At 36.9% G+C, this 22,220-nt stretch overlaps 1 protein-coding gene across 4 annotated transcripts in view; it reads left to right on the top strand.

Moving 5' to 3' along the window:
- The window catches only part of SRBD1 (S1 RNA binding domain 1), a 126,935-nt gene that overhangs the window by 60,619 nt on the left and 44,096 nt on the right, over window positions 1–22,220 (top strand). For all 4 annotated transcript variants that reach the window (XM_085055002.1, XM_085055000.1, XM_085055001.1 and 1 more), the window contains 2 exons: window positions 1,440–1,531; window positions 14,998–15,080. In XM_085055002.1, coding sequence (XP_084911128.1) covers window positions 1,440–1,531; window positions 14,998–15,080 — 175 coding nt within the window. The remainder of the gene's footprint in view (window positions 1–1,439; window positions 1,532–14,997; window positions 15,081–22,220) is intronic.

Here is a 22,220-nt window from a genome sequence, read left to right as displayed (position 1 = left end):
CCTGCTCACCTGGTCTGAGGGTTTTTTTTCTCTGTTAAATTGGTAGTTCAAATGGATCTGGAGTTACACTAATTCTAAAGAGAACAGGATTTTATTATCTGTATTGCAAGATCCAGTCTGTCTGTACTATTGAAATGTTCTTTAGAGTTTTGGGTAACTTTAAAATCTGACTTGTGTGTGCAGCACTCCACCAAATTCCAGTTTTGATTGGGGAAGAGGGGAATCTGTAAAACAACAGTAAGGAATTCTTACCTTACTGCATTTTGTACTATTTACTATTACCATGCTTGGAACATTGAATAGGAATATATTTTACCTCTGAGCTATTCTCCAGCTTTTTCTAAAGGGAGGAGCTTCTAGGTATCAGTTTCTTTATTTAAAAATTTGACCTACTAAATCTTCGTAAAAGAAAAATTTATAGTCCAGTTTTAAAACAATATAAAGCAAAGCACTGTTTTTTTGCTCAAAGATCTTTTTCTTAAGAGCTGTGGTTTCTCTCCTTATGGCAAAGATTAGGTTATTCTAAAAGTGGAATAGTAAAAGTAAAAATAGTTCTGAAACTGATAGTATTAACCTCCAGTGCAGTAGCTCTATGATGCCATAATTATCAACCCGAAATTCCAGTTCTGTTGAAGTTATTTGAAGAAATATACTGTTGATTCAGTGGTGTCAGAATTTCACAGCTGAAAATAAACTTACGCTGTGAATACTTGATTGCCGTTTTCTCTTGAGTGGAACTAGAGCACTTGAGGGGTTTTTAATTATGTGTTTGATTTGAATTGCTGAGTTTATCATCATTACTGAAAGAGTTTGAGGTGTACGGCAGATACATGAACTGTAGTTTAAGTTCCTGAAGACAAGCAGGCTGTTTTTCTTTGGGGATGGCAGCGAGAGCTGGGAGAAGACGATATTGAATGCCGCTGAGAAGGGAGCTGCAGCTCTGTAGCTCAGTCTGTATCAAGTTGGGGCTTTTTGAGTGTTTTAGGGCAGCTGGCTTGAGACAGTGTGTGTGCATGCTCCTGACATGGATTCACGTGATAGATTTATGTAATAGTTTAATGTTAGAGTTTAGAATGTAGGTGTTTTTAATGAAATTGTCAGGTAGGTTTTGTTTAGGGAAGCTGGTTTGCCTATTTACTTCTAATAGGACTTGTTTCTTGTATTCATTTTCTCTCCTCTTGTAAAGATTGATACAGGGACTGCTAGCATGCACAGTGTGTATTTATAATAAGGCCAAAATTGATAAAGAATGAATGTTGCAGATCAGGGAGGGGTGTTCTGGCTTAAATGGAGATTTTCATTTGTAATGTCTTACTTTTGTAAGTATTTGGTTTATTCAAAATATGAGGCTTAAAAATTCACTGAAGTCACTTGCACAGTCTTTCGCTTGTGTTGTTCAGTTCTGTGCTGTTTTACATATTTGCCATTTTATTTTTCAGCATTGTCAGTGAAGCAGGAGCATCGATCTATAGCGTCAGTCCAGAAGCATCCAAGGAAATGCCAGACCTAGACCCTAACCTAAGAAGTGCAGGTAGGAAGAGTATTTAATCACATTTCAGCATGGAGCTCAAGTCTCACATCTCAGACTGTTTTGTTTATAATGTTTAATAGAATAATAGTCAAAAGTAGAAAACAGTTTTGGATATTTTGTTTCTCAATCTTAATTCTTCTGTCATTTCTCATTTGAAGTGCTAGGTGTACAAATGAATGACATCATCTTCTACTAATGCCTGTAATGTAAAGATCCTTGTGGATGTATTCCTTCAACAGGCTGGTACAGGAGAATTTATAGCAATGGATATAACCAAGGGATTGCATAAAGTTTCACAGGTGAACATGCCCATGCCTACAAGGGCTTGACCTTCCCTCTAGTCTCCTGTGTGTACACAAATGTTTCCAGCAGTAATTAAACCATTCAAGGACTAGAAAAACAATGTAAAACTAGAACAGATAAGTCAAAACTGTGCATTTGTTATGATCACTGGAGTCTTCATGTAGCTGAATATAGTTTTGAAGAAATACTGTTTAGCTTTTGTTTTTAAAAAGTTATGTACTTTAGCATAAATGTCACTGAGGTATAGCAGCAATTAGAAATGTGCAAGAGTTGCCACTATTATAATTTTCAGTGTTAAAGAGTAGTCTTTAAAGATCAAATTCCTAGCAGCTCCATACGTGTCCAAATTCTGCCCATGGATTTGTTTTATTTGGAGACAGCTGTGAGGGCAGGTTTAAGGTTATTTTTGTATTACTTCACTTATGTATTTTTTATTGTGTGTCTTATTGTATTTGTTTTTGTCTACCTCAGGGTTTTTTTTTGTTCTTAGTTTATCTGCAATGTGCTGTCATACTTAATCAAATACAGCATATTGTAAAATGCAGCGCCACTTGTGTATAAAACTTTTTCCAGTCAAAATTATAATGTTCGTAAATTCAATGTTTTTCTAGCAGGTTACTGACCTGCAAATCCTTGGGAGGGTATAGATCAGCAGAAAAGAATTCTGACATGGTATTCAGGGGTAAAACTTTATAGAATTCCCCATTTTTCCCTTTCCTCTTGTTTCGACAAAGGGGAGGGTGTTAACTCAATGTTTCAAGGGAATGTTTTTATGGGAATATTTTTGGAATGTCTATATCAGCCCCTCCATTTCCAGGACAGGTCTCTTGCTTCTTTTTGCTTGACTCTCTTTTCTCTGCCTGTGAACAGACTCTGTTGTGATTATTTCTTCCCTGGGCTACAAAGGTTTTAAATGTGTCATGGTATGGCCAGAGCAAATATTAGGCATGTGACATTTCTGTATTTGTGACAGATAGCACTAGCTTTCCCTTGGGCCAGAGTTTTTTATGTTGCTGATGTATTAAATGTAGGCTTAAAGTTGATGTAAATGAACAAAAAACACTGAAAAGGAGAAAATCTAATTATTAACATTATGCTTTTCCAGATGTAAATGTTTTTCATATTCTCAAAAAAAAATTTTCAACATTTCAGACACTTTTATTTAGTGTTGTGCATCAAATATAGGAAATTAAAATCAAATTTTTAATTCATTACCAATTTCAGTATTAATTACCTAGCATTCATAATTTCTCAATTATTACTAGGATTTTCTTCAGGCTTAATTTAAGTGCTGTTGCATCTGGTTTTAAAAGCATCAGCAATTTTCACATGCTGCTGCAGTACCACAGAGTGGATAGAAATTGAAAAATGGTAGGATAGAAATTGAAAAATAATTGCCTAATTCCATGGATGTTGGCTATTATGAAACTGACAGCTGCAACTATGTTACAATCGAGGTGTTCTAGAAGTTTTAGACTTTCTTCTTGACATCTTTTGGTGTTAATTTGTAATTAGCTGTGCTAAAGCTATGGATGTTTTCTTAAACTTGAATGTAAAAATGGAATTTAACATTAGAGGAAAACATTAACTGATGTTTGAGGTTTTTGCAGACATTTTTTTTGACTGGCTTACTTGTGCAGTTTCAATTTTCCTTTAATTTGCAGCAAACAGAAAAGTGACATTGTGTCAAAGCTGACTTGCTTTTTATTTTAATTGTTGTGTTACATCATGTCAGATTCTGTGCTTACATGATAGCATTTAGTACATTAAAGGAAGCTGACAGCTGCATGATGAAGTGTGACATTTATAGTTAAAATAAAAGGTACAACTGACGTGAGATATCTGTGATCTTAACGCTATTTGCCACTTTAACATTTTTCTCAACACAATCTTTATAGAAGGTTTTTTGAATTACTCAGGCTTATGTTTGTGTATTAGGTACATAAATACAAAATATTAAATAATACATGTTATATGAGAACTTTCACATCTTGTGGTGTGATATCTGTAATATTTGCAGTGGTGTTTAGCAACTGTTGGTAGTCAGTTTTTGCTTTATACAGAGAAATAGAAGATATTAATTCTGATTGAAAAATTAGCTTAATTTCTCCTTGGCTGAGTGTTCTATATAGGGGGAAATTCAGCAGCCTTCAGCATTTCTTGGGGGTGCTAATTAAAGCATTCAACTGGTTGTTATTTTTTTCCATTTGAGCTGTCTTTGAAGGTCATGGGTGACGCAGGTTTGTAATGAATGATTGAGAATGATCTCTTTTTAAACTAATTGTATATTTACAAACCATAGTAGCAAGTCTTTATAATCATCTATACACCACTTTTAGCCAAAATTGCACTTGCTTGGAAGATAAAGAAAAAAAATCTCAAACAGTTTGCTGTTATCTACAATACAGAAAATTAAATAGGATTTCTTCAACTTTAGGATTGCCCTGAATATTTCATGAAAGTGCAGAAGCTTCTGTAGTGCTACTCCAATTCCTACAAAATCTTGTGGAGTGTGACTCAGCTAAGTAGATAGTAAAGAACCTGATGAAACCTAGTTACTTGTGTTTGAGTGGAGTGAGAAGGCATATATCCCCTTCTGACAGTCATTGTAGGATTAATGAGCAGAACAGCTATTTCTCAGCCTCACAGAATTAGGAGATAAGAGGCTTATAGGCCAGAGCAATAAAAGGATTTCCTACTTGATAGGCTGAGGAAGTTCAGCTGCAGCAGATTAGGAGGGTTCTGCCTAGAGAGCAAGGCACTGGAGTTCAGTAATGGGGGGTTTTGGATGAACCTGCGATAGGGTTGCAGACTGACGGACAAGGGAACGCAAGGTTTTCTTGGATTCTCCTTCTCAAAAGCTGTACCTAAGGGCACATTTAATATTTGGGGTGGGAGGTTTTGTATGGGAGAATGGGCACCATGAAAAGAGTACTTTACAAGCTAGAAATGTTGATCACCTTTGTGAAGTTTATTAGTATGAGCCCTACCAAGGCTCTGTGACTGCCAGCTCTGAGGCTGTAATGAGGCATTGGTAATAAGGGAGCTGTGAGGCTGGCTGGATGACTGCAGTTCTATTTCTGCCCTGGCATGTGTCCTCTGGCCACCCTCTTGAAGAAGTAGTTAAATGTTTCATTTGGTGGAGTTTTCATAAAGCTGTCAAATTCTTATGTTATGGTTGAGGTTTTTCCTTTTTTTCTTTCCTTTCCTTTTATTTAATAAATTTCTGACTTAGCATCAGTACACCACTTCATGTTTAACCTTTGGTTAGTTTTTATTCTTGACAGTTTCAAGTAAGAGTTATGCACTTGAACTGGCCTGGAAAATCTTGTGGATTTCTCTGTGTCTCTGTGATGGAAATTTACTTGTGCCTTTTTTCAATGCAAAGCCTGCATGCAAGTTTCCCTTAGAAGCAGTTGTAAGTAATAGTTTACTGGGCATGGTAGGTTGCCTTGCAAGTTTAACAGTAATTCACTTGCCATTAATTACGTTTCATTGCCAGAGCATATGAGATGACTGTCTTGGTGTGGTATTCATTGTATCAGAAAAAGTTAAACTCAGTGGTGACAGGCACTCTGTCAGACAGATGACCTCTGTGACAATCAGGGCCAGCCTGGGTTTGGTTGCTGTCACTGGGCCTGTGAACCCTGGAATTCAGTGATTTTTCCATAGATTACTATCTTCTTTGCTTTGCTTCCATCCTGTCCTATGTAGTTTTGCCTAAGGTTTTATTTTGTTGTGCAGAGCCTGTATTCCTAATAAAAATGAGTTTTATGGGATAAGAAATGATGAATGTCAGTGCAGGTGTCAACACCTAGACACTTCCAGGCTTTCTTTTTTATTATCTCAGTTCTTCAGTTCTACACCTCCTTGTTGTAAATGCTTGTTGGCTGGAGCAAGTTTGGTAGACAAAATGGGAAGACTGGAGGAACAGGTGAAGTATATAGAAAATGTAAGCTCATATAAGTTGTGTTGAAGGATTGTCACACAGAAATGTAGAATTTATGTATTTTCTGGATGCCTGCAAACTTTTTAAGGTGTGGTCAGTTAGTGGAGGTTTTGTTGTCCTTAGGATAAGGAAGATAAAGGATGTACCAATTGTTTGGCTTGTGCTCACAGCAGAATTTTTTTCTTCTGCTGCCTCTCTACCTCTGGGATACCATAATGAAATAAATGTTGCTTAATTACTAAGAATCAGAGGAAAGTGATGTATTCTCGTGAAACAGTGGCCTGATGGTAGAGAATTGCTCTGTGGCAGTAGTCATGCTGGGATTTTACTCTGGTTTCAATATACGTTCAGTTATATAAATGAGAGATGTCTTCATTTCATTAAATTGATGAATTACCTTTCCTTTAGAGATGACTGCTCTGACAAATAAGCAGTCTTTTCTTTCTTTCGCTACTTAAAAAGCTAAATAAAAGGGGGAGAAAGGTGCTGTTTTTTCAGACACCATGTTTGTGTAACCACTTGTTAAAAGAGATCTCAAGCTAAGCCTGTCTTTTATTTTCCTACCTTATGCAATCATACACAGTTGGTTTTTAATTTGCAATTCTGTGTTCAATGCTGAAAGAAGAGCAACATACTTGGGCATGTGTAATGCAACAGCTCCAGGAAATGTGTATTTTCCTCTTGGATGTGAAGGACTAGGGCTCTGTCAAGGTCACACAGTTGTGTCACCCAATTAGGAAAGCAACAAAGGTAGATAAAATATTCCCTAGAGCTACTTTTTTTGAACATTTGGAAAACTAACAGGGCAAGCGTGTGCCGTGCTGCATGCACAGGTATGATCCAGTATGGAAACTGTGTTGCTTCTAAGGGATGTTTTCTGAGGATAAAGAAGAATCTGAGAGAGCCAAAGGTCACACAGCACAGCTTGCCTTAGCATTGTCAAATCCCATCTGCTTGTCTCCTCTCCACAGGGCAGAACACATTGCATTCTTGTACGCTCAAAGTTCAGCACACCACTTGCACTTTTCCTTGCAAAAGAAAGCCTTGTAGGCTTTGAGGGATTGTTAGGACTTTCAGACTGTTATGCTACAGGGTTTCATTCCCTGGGGTCCTGTTAGAGACATAGAGTTCAGAGCTGTCATACTGGCCAGCAAGTAGAAGGTAGAGATTGGAAAAAATGTAATTTCTTTTGACTTTATCTTAAGGAAAGTAAAACAATTTGATGATGAGATGTGTGGGACATAGTGCCTGGATGTCTACTTGAGCTAATTTCTTCATCTTCTTAAAAGAGCACTGCTCCCCTTTGGCTACTCAGGAGAGAAGGTCATTTTTCAAAAACTTTATTGTTTTATTTAGTCCTACGGTTAAATCGTTCACACTGCTGTTTAAGTGGAAGCTTTCTTCTACAGCTAGTTGGAGAGAATTGGTGAAAGTTCCACAAGCTTTCAGTAACGAATGTAAGCACTGATTTCCTATGCATTAAAGCATTTTCTCAGCCCAATGTTTAGTTAAGTTGTGTGCAATTAGAGGAGTACAAAATGAAATCATATTTCATCTTTCATCTGTTGTATTCTGTAGCATTTAAAAATGAGTTTAATTATACTGTTGGAAGGATGGAGAATGGAGAACCACACTGTGATGATGAACATGCAGTGGCTGGAAGCAAAAAGGGTGGTGAGCAGCTGTAAGATGTTAAAGATGGAACATGTTAATGGTAGTAATATTACTAAACTAAAATAATATCAATAGTAATAATTAATTCTTTATAAAAGTAATAGAAATAATTAGTAATAGGAACAAGAGGATTTTGTTACTTGTCTCCCCATAGGATCCAGTTCCTACCAATGAGCAGAAGCTCATCTCAAGGTGTGGACTGTGGTTTAAACAAAAATTATAGGAAATCTGTGAGTTCTATAGGAAATCAAAAACCAGTCCCCAACTGCAGGTAGTCTGGAAATGACTGAGCCTCTCCCAGTTAGGCATGAACATGTACCTATTGAGAATATTGAGGATATTGAGAAATAGAAAAATGGGCTTGAATTGCTCCAAACCAGTAGCACAATTTTGAATGGGGTGTTATTCAGGTATTAGAGATGTTTGTAGTCTTCTTGTCATTTTCTTGTTGTTCGAGACAAGAATCTAATGTTTTCTAATCTGTGGAAGCCTTAGAGTATGTGGGAGAGATGTTATATAATCAGTAACAACCTGTTTACTGGCCCTGTATTTCCTCTGGAGCTGTGGAGCACAGCAGTGGGCTGGAGTAGAGGAGTTGAGCTGCTGCTACCTGCAAGCTTTTCATGCTCTGGTCAAGCTGTTTCCCTTAGCATCAAGGAGCTATGAAAACCATTCACTTCCCCCTTCTTGTGTAACTCCGTGTACGTGTTGTGTCTGTGTATTTCCTTTCAAGGGCTTCGTTGCTTCCTTGAAGCGTGGAGCTACAGGAATGATGAGTACTGGGATGCTCTTTGATTCCAGGAGTTTTGGTTTCCTTTTAATACAGGGATTTGATGTGTTGCTTGCCAAAGCTGCTTTTTTTAACTGCAGGCATAGGAAAGAACATTCTGGTCACTTATGAAAGGTTAATATTTGTTGTTGATACAAATTACTAACTCTTCTAAGATACAGATGACAAGCTCTTGTAAGATTAGGACTTCAAGTAATTTTTTTCTCTTAATAGTAACAGTAATCAGTGGCATGGTGATGAGGTTAGTATCAGCAGTGTGAATGTGAAAAGGATATTGATGATATCTACCTTTTAAGCTGAACAGATGGGGAAAGGTTTTTTTCTGATTTCATATCTTCTTGTGAGACTCATTTCTGTGACAGAAAAATCACATCAGGCTTCGGTTTAATGATTATTTGTCCCACATCTCACCTTGAATAAAAATGAATAATATTCTGTGATACAGAAATCACTAATGCTTGAGAAAAGTGGTTTTGAGAGTGTTTCTAAGAAAAAATATTGACGTAAAGAAAGTTGCATTGTAATATTCACTTGTCACAGTTTTCTCTTTAAATCTATTTCTAACCTTCTTGTTGTCTTCAAGCCATCTCTTTTAAAGATTTTTTTTTTTGGTAGTAAATAAGTAGAATATTGTCATTCATTATTTCTTTAATCTTTGGCAAATAACAGATTATCAGTTTTACGGAGTTAAAAGTACACTAAAATGTAACCTTTTTAAAACAAAAACCTGCTCACTTGCTACAGAAGAGCTTTGGATGAAATGCAGCTGTTGAACAGTTGCTTAAAATAAATTGCATACTTTAAACCCACCAAGAAGATATATGAGGATTCAAAACTGTGTCACAAATCCTGACCTACTGAGAAAGAATGCTTAATGAAAAGACTACTGTACGTTTCACTGTATCCTTCACTAGGAGGGTGAAATTCAGGTCAACAGGATAGAAAGCTTCCAGGACTCAGGAAACCTGAATAATCGATCACTGAGTAAACATTATTGCAGATACTTATGGAGAGTAATTGATCTTGAACACAATAATAGGCTTTATAAAAAGATTTAAAAAGTTGTAATGTTTCCATATCTACTCTGGTATGATGTATTGACAGTAATTACATATGCATTTGTGAGTTAGTCCCTGATTAGCTTAAAATATTATTTTATTTCATTGACATTGAAGTTTCAACCCAGACTTTTAAGGTGCAAAGGTTAATTTAGAATAGGACGGTGGGTGAGTTACTTGGATGCTTTAGTAGCATGTCTCAGCAAGAATGAAATACTGAGGTTTTGTAAAAAAATACAGAATGTTCTTATTTATGACAAAATTCAAGTTGGACTAATCATAGCTTAATAGCTTGTGATTGCCAATATATTTATTTGCAAAACTATCTACTGCCTTGACATCTGGAAGCTTCACATTGTTTCAAAGCACAAACCAAATGCTCATGTGGGGTAGCTAAGCTGTCACAGTTATTGACTGGGACACATTTTTATCCTTATGTGAAGAAGATATATTTAAAAGGAGGAATGCCATCATCCTAGACTTTTGGCCAAAAATGTTTTTGTGCTTACAGTGGTAAGCGACATTTGAATGCCACTGTAACTGAAAGAAATTGAAACTTGTTTGTTCTTTTACCTGTATGCAGTCCTCATTTTTACTCTTTCCTCATCTGAGCCATTAAGCTCTTGCTTTATGGTGTGGCTCTTACTTAGAGCAATGCAAAAGGAGAGGAGAACATTTCAATATGCAATTGTTTGAACAGAGAAGTTGGCAGCCTACACCCAAAATGGGCACAATACTTGAAACCATAATAAATTTCATCTAGTTGACAAGATTTCCAGCTGCCCTTGCACCCTAAATAGTCTGCATGTCTGTTTTGGGTCTTAATGATTGCTTTAGACCTGTTCCATTACTGAAGTGAGGCAGGTAGCCAAAGAAGTTATCACTAATTCTGTTTTTTTAGGGCTGGCAGCTGATATGGCCCTTGTATAGAAACCATGTAGAGGAATAGTAAGGCTGCTGTGTTGTTTTGGCCCTTCCCTTTAGAGTGTGAAAATTTGTTCTATCTTTAGTCTGAAAAGATTTAGCCTGAAAAGTATTATCAGTATTCCTGAGTGAAATCTCTCCTTTTTGATCTGTGTGAAAAATGCTATTGCTTGCTGTAGAAAGTACTAGAGAAACAAAGTTACGTGACATAGGTTTGAAGAAAACAGTCTTAATTTTAAATTTCTCTATTTGAAATTAGTGATTTGATCTTTAAGACAGGAACCACATAATTAGGTATGTTTACAAGTTCGTGAGGGCATATGTGTTTATTATCCATTCAGAAACAAACCATTTTAATGTAATTCCTTACTTTCTGTGGAGATCAGACAAAGAGATCGGGATGACTTGTGCAAGCAACTCTTATGGGAGCTTTCTGTCCACCACGGTGACCTCTGCATCACTGACATGCAAACATACTTTACTGTCTGCTGGGTTTGTCTTGTCAAATAACCAAAGCATGAAGTGAATCAAGACTTGCAAACAGTTAAATTGCTTTTTTTACAAAATGGCGGAATATGTCCTACCTAATGACAAGACAGGATTACAGTAAATATGCTTGCTGTACTCTTCCTTATTTCTCATTGCACTTGGATGTGAAGTACATCTACATTGAAGTCAGAGGACCACTTATATCATTCTGTCCCTTCAAGTGTTAAAATTTTACATAAATATATTGACAGGCAGCACAGTATGTTACTGCTTTTCCAATTATTGCAATAATATTTTCATCTTAATTTACAGCTTCTAGCATATATCGAGTATGCAATTCTTGTGGTAATTTTCTAATTGAGGGTCACGTCATCCTGATCTTAATACCCTGTTTAATATTGATTAGGGGTTTTTTTCACATTTTACTTAGATTAGCACATTTTAATAAAGGCAGCTCTCAAACTTTTCATGTTTGGCTGTGCTGATAACTTTTGAGAAATCTGATTTTCTGTTTTTGCCCTGCAAGCCATAGTGTAATTTATTCTGTTTTTGCTTGGGCAAAAATGAATACCTTGATACCTACAGAAGTAAGAATGCATTACCTGTTTCTGTGTTAGTCTTCTAAAAATGCATGATTTCTGGAAGGTGCCCAGTGTAAAATAGTTGAAAATGAAAGACAAATTTTATAGTCTCGATTTAATTTTTAAGGAGAAAGTGCGAGACCATCAGGTCTTACTGTGTCTGCTCCATGGTAGTAGACCTTGCACTTCTGCAAAACCCTTATGATTTCAGTAATACTCTGCTTGTATTGTGAGAGTCCAGCCAGTTGGATCAAATGGCTGGATTTGAGAGCCTCATTGTCCCCAAAAAAGTTCCATCTATTGCAGTGTGCAACTACTCCAGAAAAACTAAATGTCTTTGCCTGTACAAGGGGCAGTAGATGCTAATCTTGACTGAATTTCTGCCTAGACAGAATGTGGACAACTTGTGCATTTTTTCCTCCTGTGCTCTCTTATCTTTATTAATTGGAAAAGTTCTGGAGTGAAGTCATGGCTTTAGTGGGAATTAGGCAGGTCAGCTCTCCTGCTGCTATTGACTGTAGGAGCTGCATCCCCTAAATCGTGCAACTGACTGTTAGCTGATCTGCCTGCTTCGATATTGTAACTATTAGGGCTGATCCAGGAAAGCACTTAAATATCTGTGTAACTTTATGCGTGTGAATAGTTCTGCTAGTTCCGCTGGGAATTCCGACATGCATCTGTGCTGAAGTGCTTTGCTGGATCAGCTCCTACGCCTCCACTGGAAGCCTCCTAGGGATATGACGGCATTGTCAACCAAGCTAATGTGACAAAAAGAGTCTAAATCTTACTTTTTAATTGAAGGTTCCCAAGTGAAGGTTATGCTTGGAAAATTCCTGTATCAACCTATCCATGCAGTTGTCTGTTTTTAAAAGATGTAATGAAAGGAGATGTGGGCAGTGAGAGGTATTTGCTCTCAGCTTATCTAAAATGTAACTTTTGAAATATGTTTTGCCATTAGGTAGAACTAAAAGAAAATTCTCTAAAACACTGTATAGGTATTAAGGAAGCTGAGTTTAAGGAGGTTTGCTGAAGGACAAATATAGTCTCTGGCATAGGCATCAATGCATTGAGAAGAAATACATCATTATAAGCATTTCCTGGTTTGGATCAATACTACTTTCATTGGTGTTTTGTTTCACTTTTGTCTGTTAGGTGGTGGGTGACTAGTATTTCAAAGTAATTAATATGAATTATTGTTATAGGACAGCATTTCTGCAGTGAGCTATACTCATGTAAGTGATAACTGGTGTACTTACACTGATTACCCTTTTGTGTCTCTTTTTCTTTTGACAAGAAGGCATACGTGATTGTCTTTGAATTCAGAACTTCTCTATCAGAGAAGGAGGCATATCAGATGTCACCAGCACAGTGCTTTCTGAGCCTAGCTAGCAAACTGCCTTTGTCAGCATGTTAAAGTGGATATTAAAGGATATGAAAAGCCCTGCCTGACCGAGCAGTGAACTTCATGTTAAGTGTGCATTTAGCAGTGCAAATCTTTAAAAGTGAAGTCTCTAGTGCAGCATTTAATTGATAAACTTTGCAGTTGTGGTTTGAGGAGCCTGCATATCTCTGGCTACTGTTTTGGCTTCAAGCACAAATGTTTAGTCAAGTCCTTTTCTGAAATACTGTGAAGTCTTTAACATCCTGCTGTAGTGATGGTTGCTGTTTAAATTACACTGCAAGGATGATTAAGGACTAGGACATCTTTTCATACAAGGAGAAACCAAGAGAACTGGAAATTCTCAGCTTGGAGGAGGCTCAGGGGGATCTTACAAAGGGTTGTAAATACCTGATGGGAGGGAATAAAGAAGAGAGCAGCAGACTCTTCTCAGTAGTGCCCACTGTTAGGACAAGAGGCAATGAACACAGATTAGAATACAGCAAATTCAATCTGGACACAAGAAAACATTTGCCTACTGTCAGGGTGGCCCAACACTGGAATGGATTGACCAGACAAGTTGTGGAGTCTCCACCCAGCTGGACATGACCTGGGGCAACCTGCTGCAGCAGACCCTGTTTCAGCAGGAATGTTAGACAAGGCAGCCTGTGCTCTCCAGAGGTGTGTCCAACCTAAACACTTCTGTGAATTGAATACATTACTTCTGTGATCCAGTGAAGGGACATATAGATTATTTTATATATATGATAATTATAACCATGTTCATATTTTCATACACATGTGTGTTTGTGGGAAATCAGCTGCTGAACAGTGGAGATATTTCCAATATTCCTGTTTAAACACTGTGTGTGTTTTTGACCAAACCACTTGCATATATATATTTGCTCCTGACTCCTGTTCTTGCTCTAACCCTCTCCTGATTGGCTTAAAAATGTATTTAAATGTGTTTTGAAATGTATTTAAAATTTAGGAAATGTCTTTTAAAATGACTAATGCCCTGTGGGGTTGATTCTGGACATAGCTTTAGAAGGCCCACAGCTTTCTTTGGTCCCACTTCTCTTATTCTTGCACAGGTGCATGTGGTAGAAAAAACACATAGCCTTGGCAACAAGATCTGGCATTATTATGTTTGTTTCTTTTATTTTTTGGAGGGGTTTGCTCTTAATTTTTATTGAGTTGGGATGTTTTCTTTTGGGTTTTGTTTTTTGTGGGATTCTTGGGGCTTAGGGTTTTATTTGTTTGTTTGCTTTTTTTTCAAATGTTTGGTTCTTGTCTGGAAAGACTTTTGGAATACCTCTAAGCACTTTTGTTCTTCATGGGTGTTTACTTCGCTAGGTAGAATGAATGTTCTAAGACCTGCTGAACCAGCTAACTTATTTTGTATTAGGAGAAAAAAGAATTTATAAATGTAATACTGGTAGATAGAACTCTTCTGCTTTCATATATGTGGGTGGGAGCACAGTTGCAAATACTGAATACAACCCAATATCTGCAGAATCAGATCAAGTTTCTGAATTGACATTTGGAAATATGCCTTTTGTCCTGAGATTTTGGTAAGCAAGGGGTTTATCAATAAATAAAGCCTTCAAAAAGGCAGTCTTGATTCAACATTTGGATTTAGAAGGTTCTTTCCATATGCTCTTAATGGCATCAGAAACTTTGGAAATTACTTTTGTTTTTCTAAATGTGGTTATAAGGATGACAGATTGCAAACTGATGTGTTTTGGTATGCAGTTTAGGTTAGTTAAGTCAGACAGCCATTTTCAAAATGAACACTGAATTTTATCATTGAATTAGATAAATATGTTAGTATCTAATGTATACATTAGGGAATACATATTACATAAGTAAGCCTGTGAACAGGTACTCTATTTTTAAAAGTGTTTATTTGTTTCTACATATCTGTGATTTGAAGTTAAAGGTTCTTACAGAGTTTAGTGTTTAATGTTACATATGCATTTAGTATGGATGCAAGGGAAAAATATAGTGTTTTATAAACTCTATGGCTCAGAAAAAACTTTTAAAAATGTCATTATTACAGTTTGAAATCTCCTTAGGTATTTGCTTAAATTATTCAAATAAAAAGTTTCATTAACGTACATTTGATGTCCTTGTCTAACAATGAGAAAGTATTCTGCTATACTATTGATTGTTTCCAGGTTTAAAATAAATACATAAGAGATGTAAAAAAAAACCAAAAACCAAAAACCCAAAAAACCAAAACACCTTAGCAAAAGCAATTACATGATTCAGATTTTTCTGATAAAAGTGATAGCTGTTTTCTAATTCTCTTTTTCAGTGTCCATAGCTAGACGCGTCCAAGACCCATTAGCTGAGCTCGTGAAAATTGAGCCCAAACACATAGGAGTTGGAATGTATCAGGTAAGGTAATATGTATCATTTAATCTAAGTAATCTGTCATTATATAGAGGAGCACCAAAATGCTGCTTTATAATTGTCAACTAGTTATGCCTCCTTTAAAAGACATTTTCAGAGTTGATGGAATGGTAGTAAATACTTAAAAGTCATAAATTGCTTTTTTTTTTTTTAATCTCTACTTTTAATGATTGTGATTGAGACCCTAAAATGGCTGTAGCCAGATGTATAGTCTATTAAAAACATCAAATCAGACAGGTAACCTGATCTGTAAAGCTTTCTCTTTTCCTGTATTGTTACAGCAGTGGGGTTTTAGCTCTTTGTGTAAAATACAATGAGATATTGATCCTCCATTTAGAAGCCAGTAATTTGTACTATTAGGTGCATTCATTCCTTCTTAGAAGTTTGAAATAAAAGGGTTTGTTTTGAAGTTTTTCATTTACTAAGGCTGAATTAGAAAATGTTTGACAATTCTGATTTTTATATATTTTTGTAGATTATTTCTGAGAAGTAACTTTTACTTTCTGGGTTTCTTTACAAAGAGCGTTATGTTAAGAAGAGGTACATAAGTTATTGTAATTTTATAACATATTGGCGTTGATTCAGGAAAGCATTTATACATGTTCTAAGTCCCACCAAATAGAGACACAAGAAAAGAATAAAGAAAAAAAAAATCCAGAAAATATTTCTATATTTTTGAAACTATAGAATGTGAGTAAATTTGAAAAGCTGCAGCAGAATTCAGAACAGAAAGCATAGAACTAAATCTAGTTTTTTAGATAAACTCATGAGCGTTAATGGGAATGCAATTAGCAGCCTAGAATCCCTTGCTGCCACTGCTAAAGGTGGCATGACAAACAAAAGGTGCTATGAAAAACTTCCAAGAAATGTATATCCTGTTTTGTTTTTACAGAATTGAGGTCAGTATTTTAGTTGGTTAAGGCAGAATTCAGAACTGCTTTCGAAAGTCCTAGTTGTATTGCTGCAGACAATAAAACTTACTCATGTTGCTTGCTAACTGCAAACTGATTGGTAAATCAAACTTAAATAATCTTTTGGTATGAATTCTACGATACTTTTTGAGGAAAATTTTATCGGCGGGCTGAAACACTGTAGATTTCTTTAACATGTGTATCCAGATTTCAGAAAAAAATGTGCTTTAATGGTGGCAGTTATAAATATGGGCATGGTCATCTGGCAAACAGAAGAGCTTCAATCTGAAGCATAGTTGTTCCCTTACTTGTGGAGGCTCAGTGCTTTTATTTGTAACAGTTGCAGTGATATGTGGAAACAAAAATAATGAAAAGTGATTGAAATTTTCATTCAACCTTGCTTTAAGGAAAGAAGTATTTTAAAAAAAATGTTGGTTTTGAAAAAAGCCTTTGGTCATATGGTTTTGGGAGCATTATACTGTGAGATGAATGTTGCAGTGAACAATATTGCAGCAGCTCTCTGCAGCCTCAAAGACTGAAGCTGGTGTCATTTACTCTGCATTGATTGAGAGCAAGGTAAGTACCATGTTCCTGGCCCTACCAGAGAAGCCTCTTGATCCACTACAGGTGTGTTGTGAGTAAATGCCCAACTGAGTTGTTATTGTCCAAATTGGTTAGAGGAAAAGTTTCACAGAAATAATTCCAAAAGCCTGATAGAGATAGACCTCAAATATTGTTCATTCCCAGCTATATCCATTTTTAAGTTTTGTCATGGTTTGAGTAAACCTCTGAGGTAGATACACATCCTGTTGGCGTTCTTAAGAATCACCACAGAAGCTATGGTGTGTTTGTTCAAAGTAAAGTAAATTTCTGAAGTAGATCTTTATGTGACATTATGGAAAGCAAATTTGCACTCTTGGAAACAAAGGCAGAAGGTCTGCTGCCCTTGAGGTGTGACAGCTCTTGTGGCAGGGGAAGGGAATGAGAAAAGAGGAATTAAGCTTTTCTGGCTTGTCTTTGGCGAGACAGTCACTTGCTGGTGTCTCAGAGAACAGGCATGGAAAAAGCTGTTGTGTTGTACAAGGAGTCCCAGAGTATAACCCTCAGATAAATAGTATTTCAGGTACAGAATTTTATAATATCCAAGGCAACTTGAAAGGTTTTATTGCATTTGAATTTATAATCTAATTGCTGTCTGTAGCTTTTTATTAATTTCTGTGGTGAAATATGCAGTGCACAGTCTAGATCAGAAATATAGCAGGCTTTTCACAGAGGTGGTTGCTTTCTTAGCCTATTGTAACTCTAAACCTATCACTTAAATATGACCTTTCCTTTCTTAAACACACTGAAATTGCCATTTAAGAATCTGACAAATCCGGGTTTTGGCATTCCTGTCCTGAAGGAGGGGCAGTGATTAGTCAGAGGCAGGCTGAAACTGTGGGGCTGCCCATGACCATGGAAGCAGTACAGCACAAGCAGCGTGGTGGTTTCTTGAGGGATGCTTGCATGCTCACTGTGTTGATCAAAGTGGGAACTCCCTGAAGGGGTGGTTCTTCTGCCTCTTCTGTTCCTCCTACCCAAGTGCCCCAGTCCTTTTGTGGTGTTGGTAATGGCTATGAGATGTTTGAGTAAGAGAGGGGCAGCAATGCACAGCTTGCAGGAGAGTGGAGCTGGGGCTGCCGCCTTCACAGCAGCCTGACTGATTTGAGACGTAGCCTCTGTCAGTTTAGGATAGCCAGAGGTCCCAAACTACTGTACTTGAAAGGCACTGTCAGAGACAATAATTTGTCTTTTCTCAGGGGTTGAAGTGAGAGACTGATGAAGCAGAATCTGCCTGATGAAGGCTGTAGCTTTTGTAATGGAACTCTAGTACAGGAACATTGTATGTTCAGCTGAGTGACCCACCTGGGCAGGATTTGCTCTGCTGCCATCAGCAATGATACCAGTGCTATAGGAAAATGAAGTGGTCGTGTGTTCAGTCTGCTGCTCACAATATGAGCTTGCTCAAAGTCTGTGGAGTGTGTGCCACACAAACTGAACTGTGTGAATGGGCTGCATCTTCTCTAGTTGCTACTTCCATGGGATTTTGGATCCCTCCCATCTGGCCTCTTGGTACTTCATGTGCATGTTTGTGAGAATATTGGTGTTCTCTAGTTTTTCTAATGCAGGTTCTCTGAGCAGATCTGCTCATTTGGGTGTGGATACTTAGGATATGGGATTGTGAGTTTCCAAGTAGCAGGAGATGTGTGTAAATTGAGTCCCATCAGCTGGGGTTTGTTTGCTTATTTTAGATGAAAAAAAATTGAAACTTGAACTTGACCACCTGCTTTTATTCTCATTTCAATTTGTGATTCTGAATTTGTGCACTGCCAAGAAAATCAGGTTTGTCGGAGAAAAATAAACAGGCCCAGATCTCTTAACAGGTATTTCCTTAAACAAAGAGAAGCACAACCTGATTTATTAGGGCTTCTCTGAGACTAAATTCCAATTGCCTAAAGGTCCTTGTCTTCCTTCATCTTTATCTCATTAGGAAAATTGTTCTTTCCTCCCAGACAGGAGCCTAGCCAAAATTAATTTATCACCTTCAGGCCATATTACTATGATTTCTTCTGTAGTTGAACATGAAGATGATGCCCAGATTCTGCCTGATACAGAATATGTTTGCCTTGTCACCTCCCCATGCCAGTTCAAAGCTAAATTTCTGTCCAGTGAGAAGCAGTTAGTGGCTCAAGACTTTATTATGCTGTAAACTGAATTTTGGCAATGAATTACCATTGCAGTTGTAATGATCTTGGAAGATATAGATAAGAGCTGAGAACAAAGCTGCTTCACAAAGATTGCGGTTAGGGAATTGAATTTCAGAGCGAAGAAAATTATTAAGAAGACAAAAAATTCCTTACTCTCAAATAGAAACTCAACATTTCAGAGGTGAGCAAAGCAGCACTAGCATAAACTTTCTGTCCATCAACTCATCATAGTAAAAAGGGAAATTAAATTAATATACTTTTTAAAAGTCAAAACCTGAGTCTGTGTTATAAGGCAGAGAAATGAGAAATAGCGCTAAATTTAAGTTTGGTTGGTCTTTTGATGTTCATTTGATGTACAAAGTCCATGGATATGAAAAAGAAACAGTACCCTCTGGAGAAAGAGCTAGATGGAACTCAAACACATCTGTAACCTAAGAATAAAATATGTGATCTGTGTTGCAGGGTTAGAACTTTTGACAAATTCTGTGTAATATTAAATGTGTGCACCCTGTCTCATCTTGAAAAAGCAGCATCCTATTTGGTCTTTATAATTTTTGGAGCCCAAAAACCTGCTCATAATCTATTTTTGTGTGTGGTAACATCTTCACAGTAGAACATGTCAGGAGGAAAATTAGCATCCCCAAAGGATGGAAGAGGTAGTATGTGTAGTCCTACAGCCACTGAAGTGGGAGGTTACTTGATTATGGATGTATCTGGAACATGTTGCGTCAAATAAATAAAATCTGTCAACAATACTCTTAAGTAGCATTCCTTCAAGCAAAAAAAAAGATTGAGCTAATTCTTGGTTTGTTTTCTATATAATGCTGCAAGGTCCTGATCAAAGGAGAATTTCATAAAGCCTGATCAAGATGTCTGATAATAACTGAATCTGGAAATGTCTTTTTTGTCCCTCTAGTCTGTTTTCGTTCCCATGGCCCTCTAGTTATTTCAGTGCATAGGTTTTACATTTGATTATTACCTGCAGGATATTTTATTATTTCAGTTGCTATTTGATATTCCTTTTAGGTTTGAGTTTTTCCTCCAAAGAAGATGGGTATGTTTTGTTAAGTAACAGTGCAACTTTAGAGAATGCTTTTAATCAGACACACTTCCTCCTTAATTGGACCAGTTGTCTTAATCATGGCATTGCAGATATAAACCACTTTAAAATCCACAGCAGCTAGTTAATAGTGAGGCATCTCACTGAAGGTTGCATCTCAGTTCCTGTTGGAAAGGAAGGAGCTTTTCCCTTGCTCCTAGAAGGCTGTGCAGAATGCTATCTGCTGTCACAGGCCATCCTTGTCTGGGTCCTTCTTTGGCCCTGAGGCAGGGAAGGAGGGGCAACTAATAGACAGTGATGGAAGGATGTTACTGGCCTCTCCTACGTCTGGCTGAAATTGCATGTAGCCTTTCTAGTTTGTTGCATTCTTTAGTCATCTTCATCCTTCAAAAGATGGCTGTGGGTGGTATCATCACTGCTGAGGTTCTCTAAACCTCCAGCTGGTCCCTCTGCATCAGGAGGGCTCTTAGAAGTGTGTGGTGTTAACCTCATTTTTGACAGCACTACTACTTAAATTTTATTACTCTGATGAACACCCATCATGCATATTATCTGAGACAATCTGATTGCGTATTTAATGCAATGGAGATATATGAGAGCTCAACTATGGCAACATTTTAGAAATACAAGGATTTGGAAATACAAGGTGGGAGACCTCGGAGCTAGCTCTGAGTATGACCAGATATAGTTGGATGAGCCTGATTCAGCTGTGGTCTGAAGAAGCCTCTGCATTATTTTTGTTGTCTTTACTGCAATAGAACCTGTCTCATCCCTTGCACTGCAGGTATTTGTTAGCGTGTTAGTCCTCACAAAACCCCAGCAAACAGAACCCAGTAGCTTTGTTTGTGTAAAGCAGATGTTGTATTGTTTCTCTAGTAATGGAAACTTGAAAATTTGATTAAAATTTGTTTAAATAGAAAGCTTCTAAAAAAAGAGAGTAAAAAAAAAAGAAGTAGATAGAGATTGCAAACGAGTTGTCAGAATCCAAACATTGGCCAACACAAAGAATCAGTGTTTGGTTTAAGAAAACCTTTATCTTCATTTTTCCTTAGAACAGATACAGTTTTTAATGATGAAATACATGAGATTTTGTATTCTTCTTGGTATCTGATTTTGGTTATATGTCCTTCATGTAGTACACTTCTATTTAAGTGTGGAGCAAAGTACTGGAGCTGACTGTTTTTTCAGTCAGAAGGGTGCATTTTTCACTGAATATTTCAGGAGTTTATTTCCCTTCTTTATTTTATTTATTTTTTTTAAATCAATCCATAAGGTGTATGAGTAGTTAGGTATGTTACTTGGATAGCATAGGAGAATCACTCATGTATGATGTGAGAGTATGATGACATGATGTGTAAGAGTGTCTTTTTTTAAATCTCTGAGGTGGAATTGTCAAAACAGCCTTAAACTTGAGCTTGCTGTATAGAGCTTATTAAAACAAATTTGTGGGAATTCACAACTTATATTTTTTTGATTAAGAAAATGGGATTACTTATTAGGTGAGCAGTGCTTTATTTTGTGATTCACATACCTCCTGTGGAAACACAGTTCAGCAGGAATGTTGTTTGCAGGTCAGAATTGTAGGTTGCAGGTTTCAAGATCCAGTTGAACGGCCTGTCTACAAAAGGCTTCAGCATTCCTTCTGTATTACTACACTGAATATACACACACAATTCAGCAAAGAACTGAACCTCCTTGGATAAAATAGGAATTTCTTGACCTTGTTTATACTTTTCTGTACTTAAATTGAAGTGGTTGCCTACAGAGAACCTTTGCTTAAACAAAGCAAAGTCTAAAGGTGAGGATACCAATGCTCAGTTCTGTGTATCTTGCAGTAATCAAACAACTTACTTATAAATGTAAATCACTCCTTTCTGGCAGTATATGGCAGCTGGTTGATTATGGATATACCTTAAGTTGAAAAACCTAATAAAAGGAGATGTGCTGGTTGACTGGAATCTGACTGAAATTAAAGAAACTGGCTGTACTTACATAAATTTTTAAAATAGGCTAAAGGATATGTTGCCTTATTGTAAATTAAAAAAAATGCAGTAACCAGACAAATTCTGGGCTGCTCCTGCATTGAATCTCATCTCTCAATAAACTCACTGGGACTTTAAAGACAGGGACATGCAGGATAGTATTTCACTGTGCTCTTAGCTCTGCTCCTCAATAAAGGAAACTTAAACCTCTCCTGTGAACCTGTAGTCTCCTGCAAAGAGATTATTGTTGCTGAATGGTTTTGCTGCATACTGCAAGGCATTGCTTGTCTTGAAATTTGTGGAAAAGAGAGAGAAGTACTCAAAGTTTTAAGGTTTCAAAAACTTTTTGAGGGACAGGGTATAGTGGCTGTACCTATAAAATATTAAGAGCAGTCCAAAACCCCAGTGTCTTGTCAATAAGGAAT

Source organism: Lichenostomus cassidix, chromosome 3 (genome assembly GCF_008360975.1).
Source record: "Lichenostomus cassidix isolate B80296 chromosome 3, HeHo_3.0, whole genome shotgun sequence".
Classification (NCBI taxonomy): Eukaryota; Metazoa; Chordata; class Aves; order Passeriformes; family Meliphagidae; genus Lichenostomus; species Lichenostomus cassidix.
The sequence above is the reverse complement of the archived record's forward strand: the minus strand, read 5'-3'. Positions and strand labels throughout refer to the sequence as shown.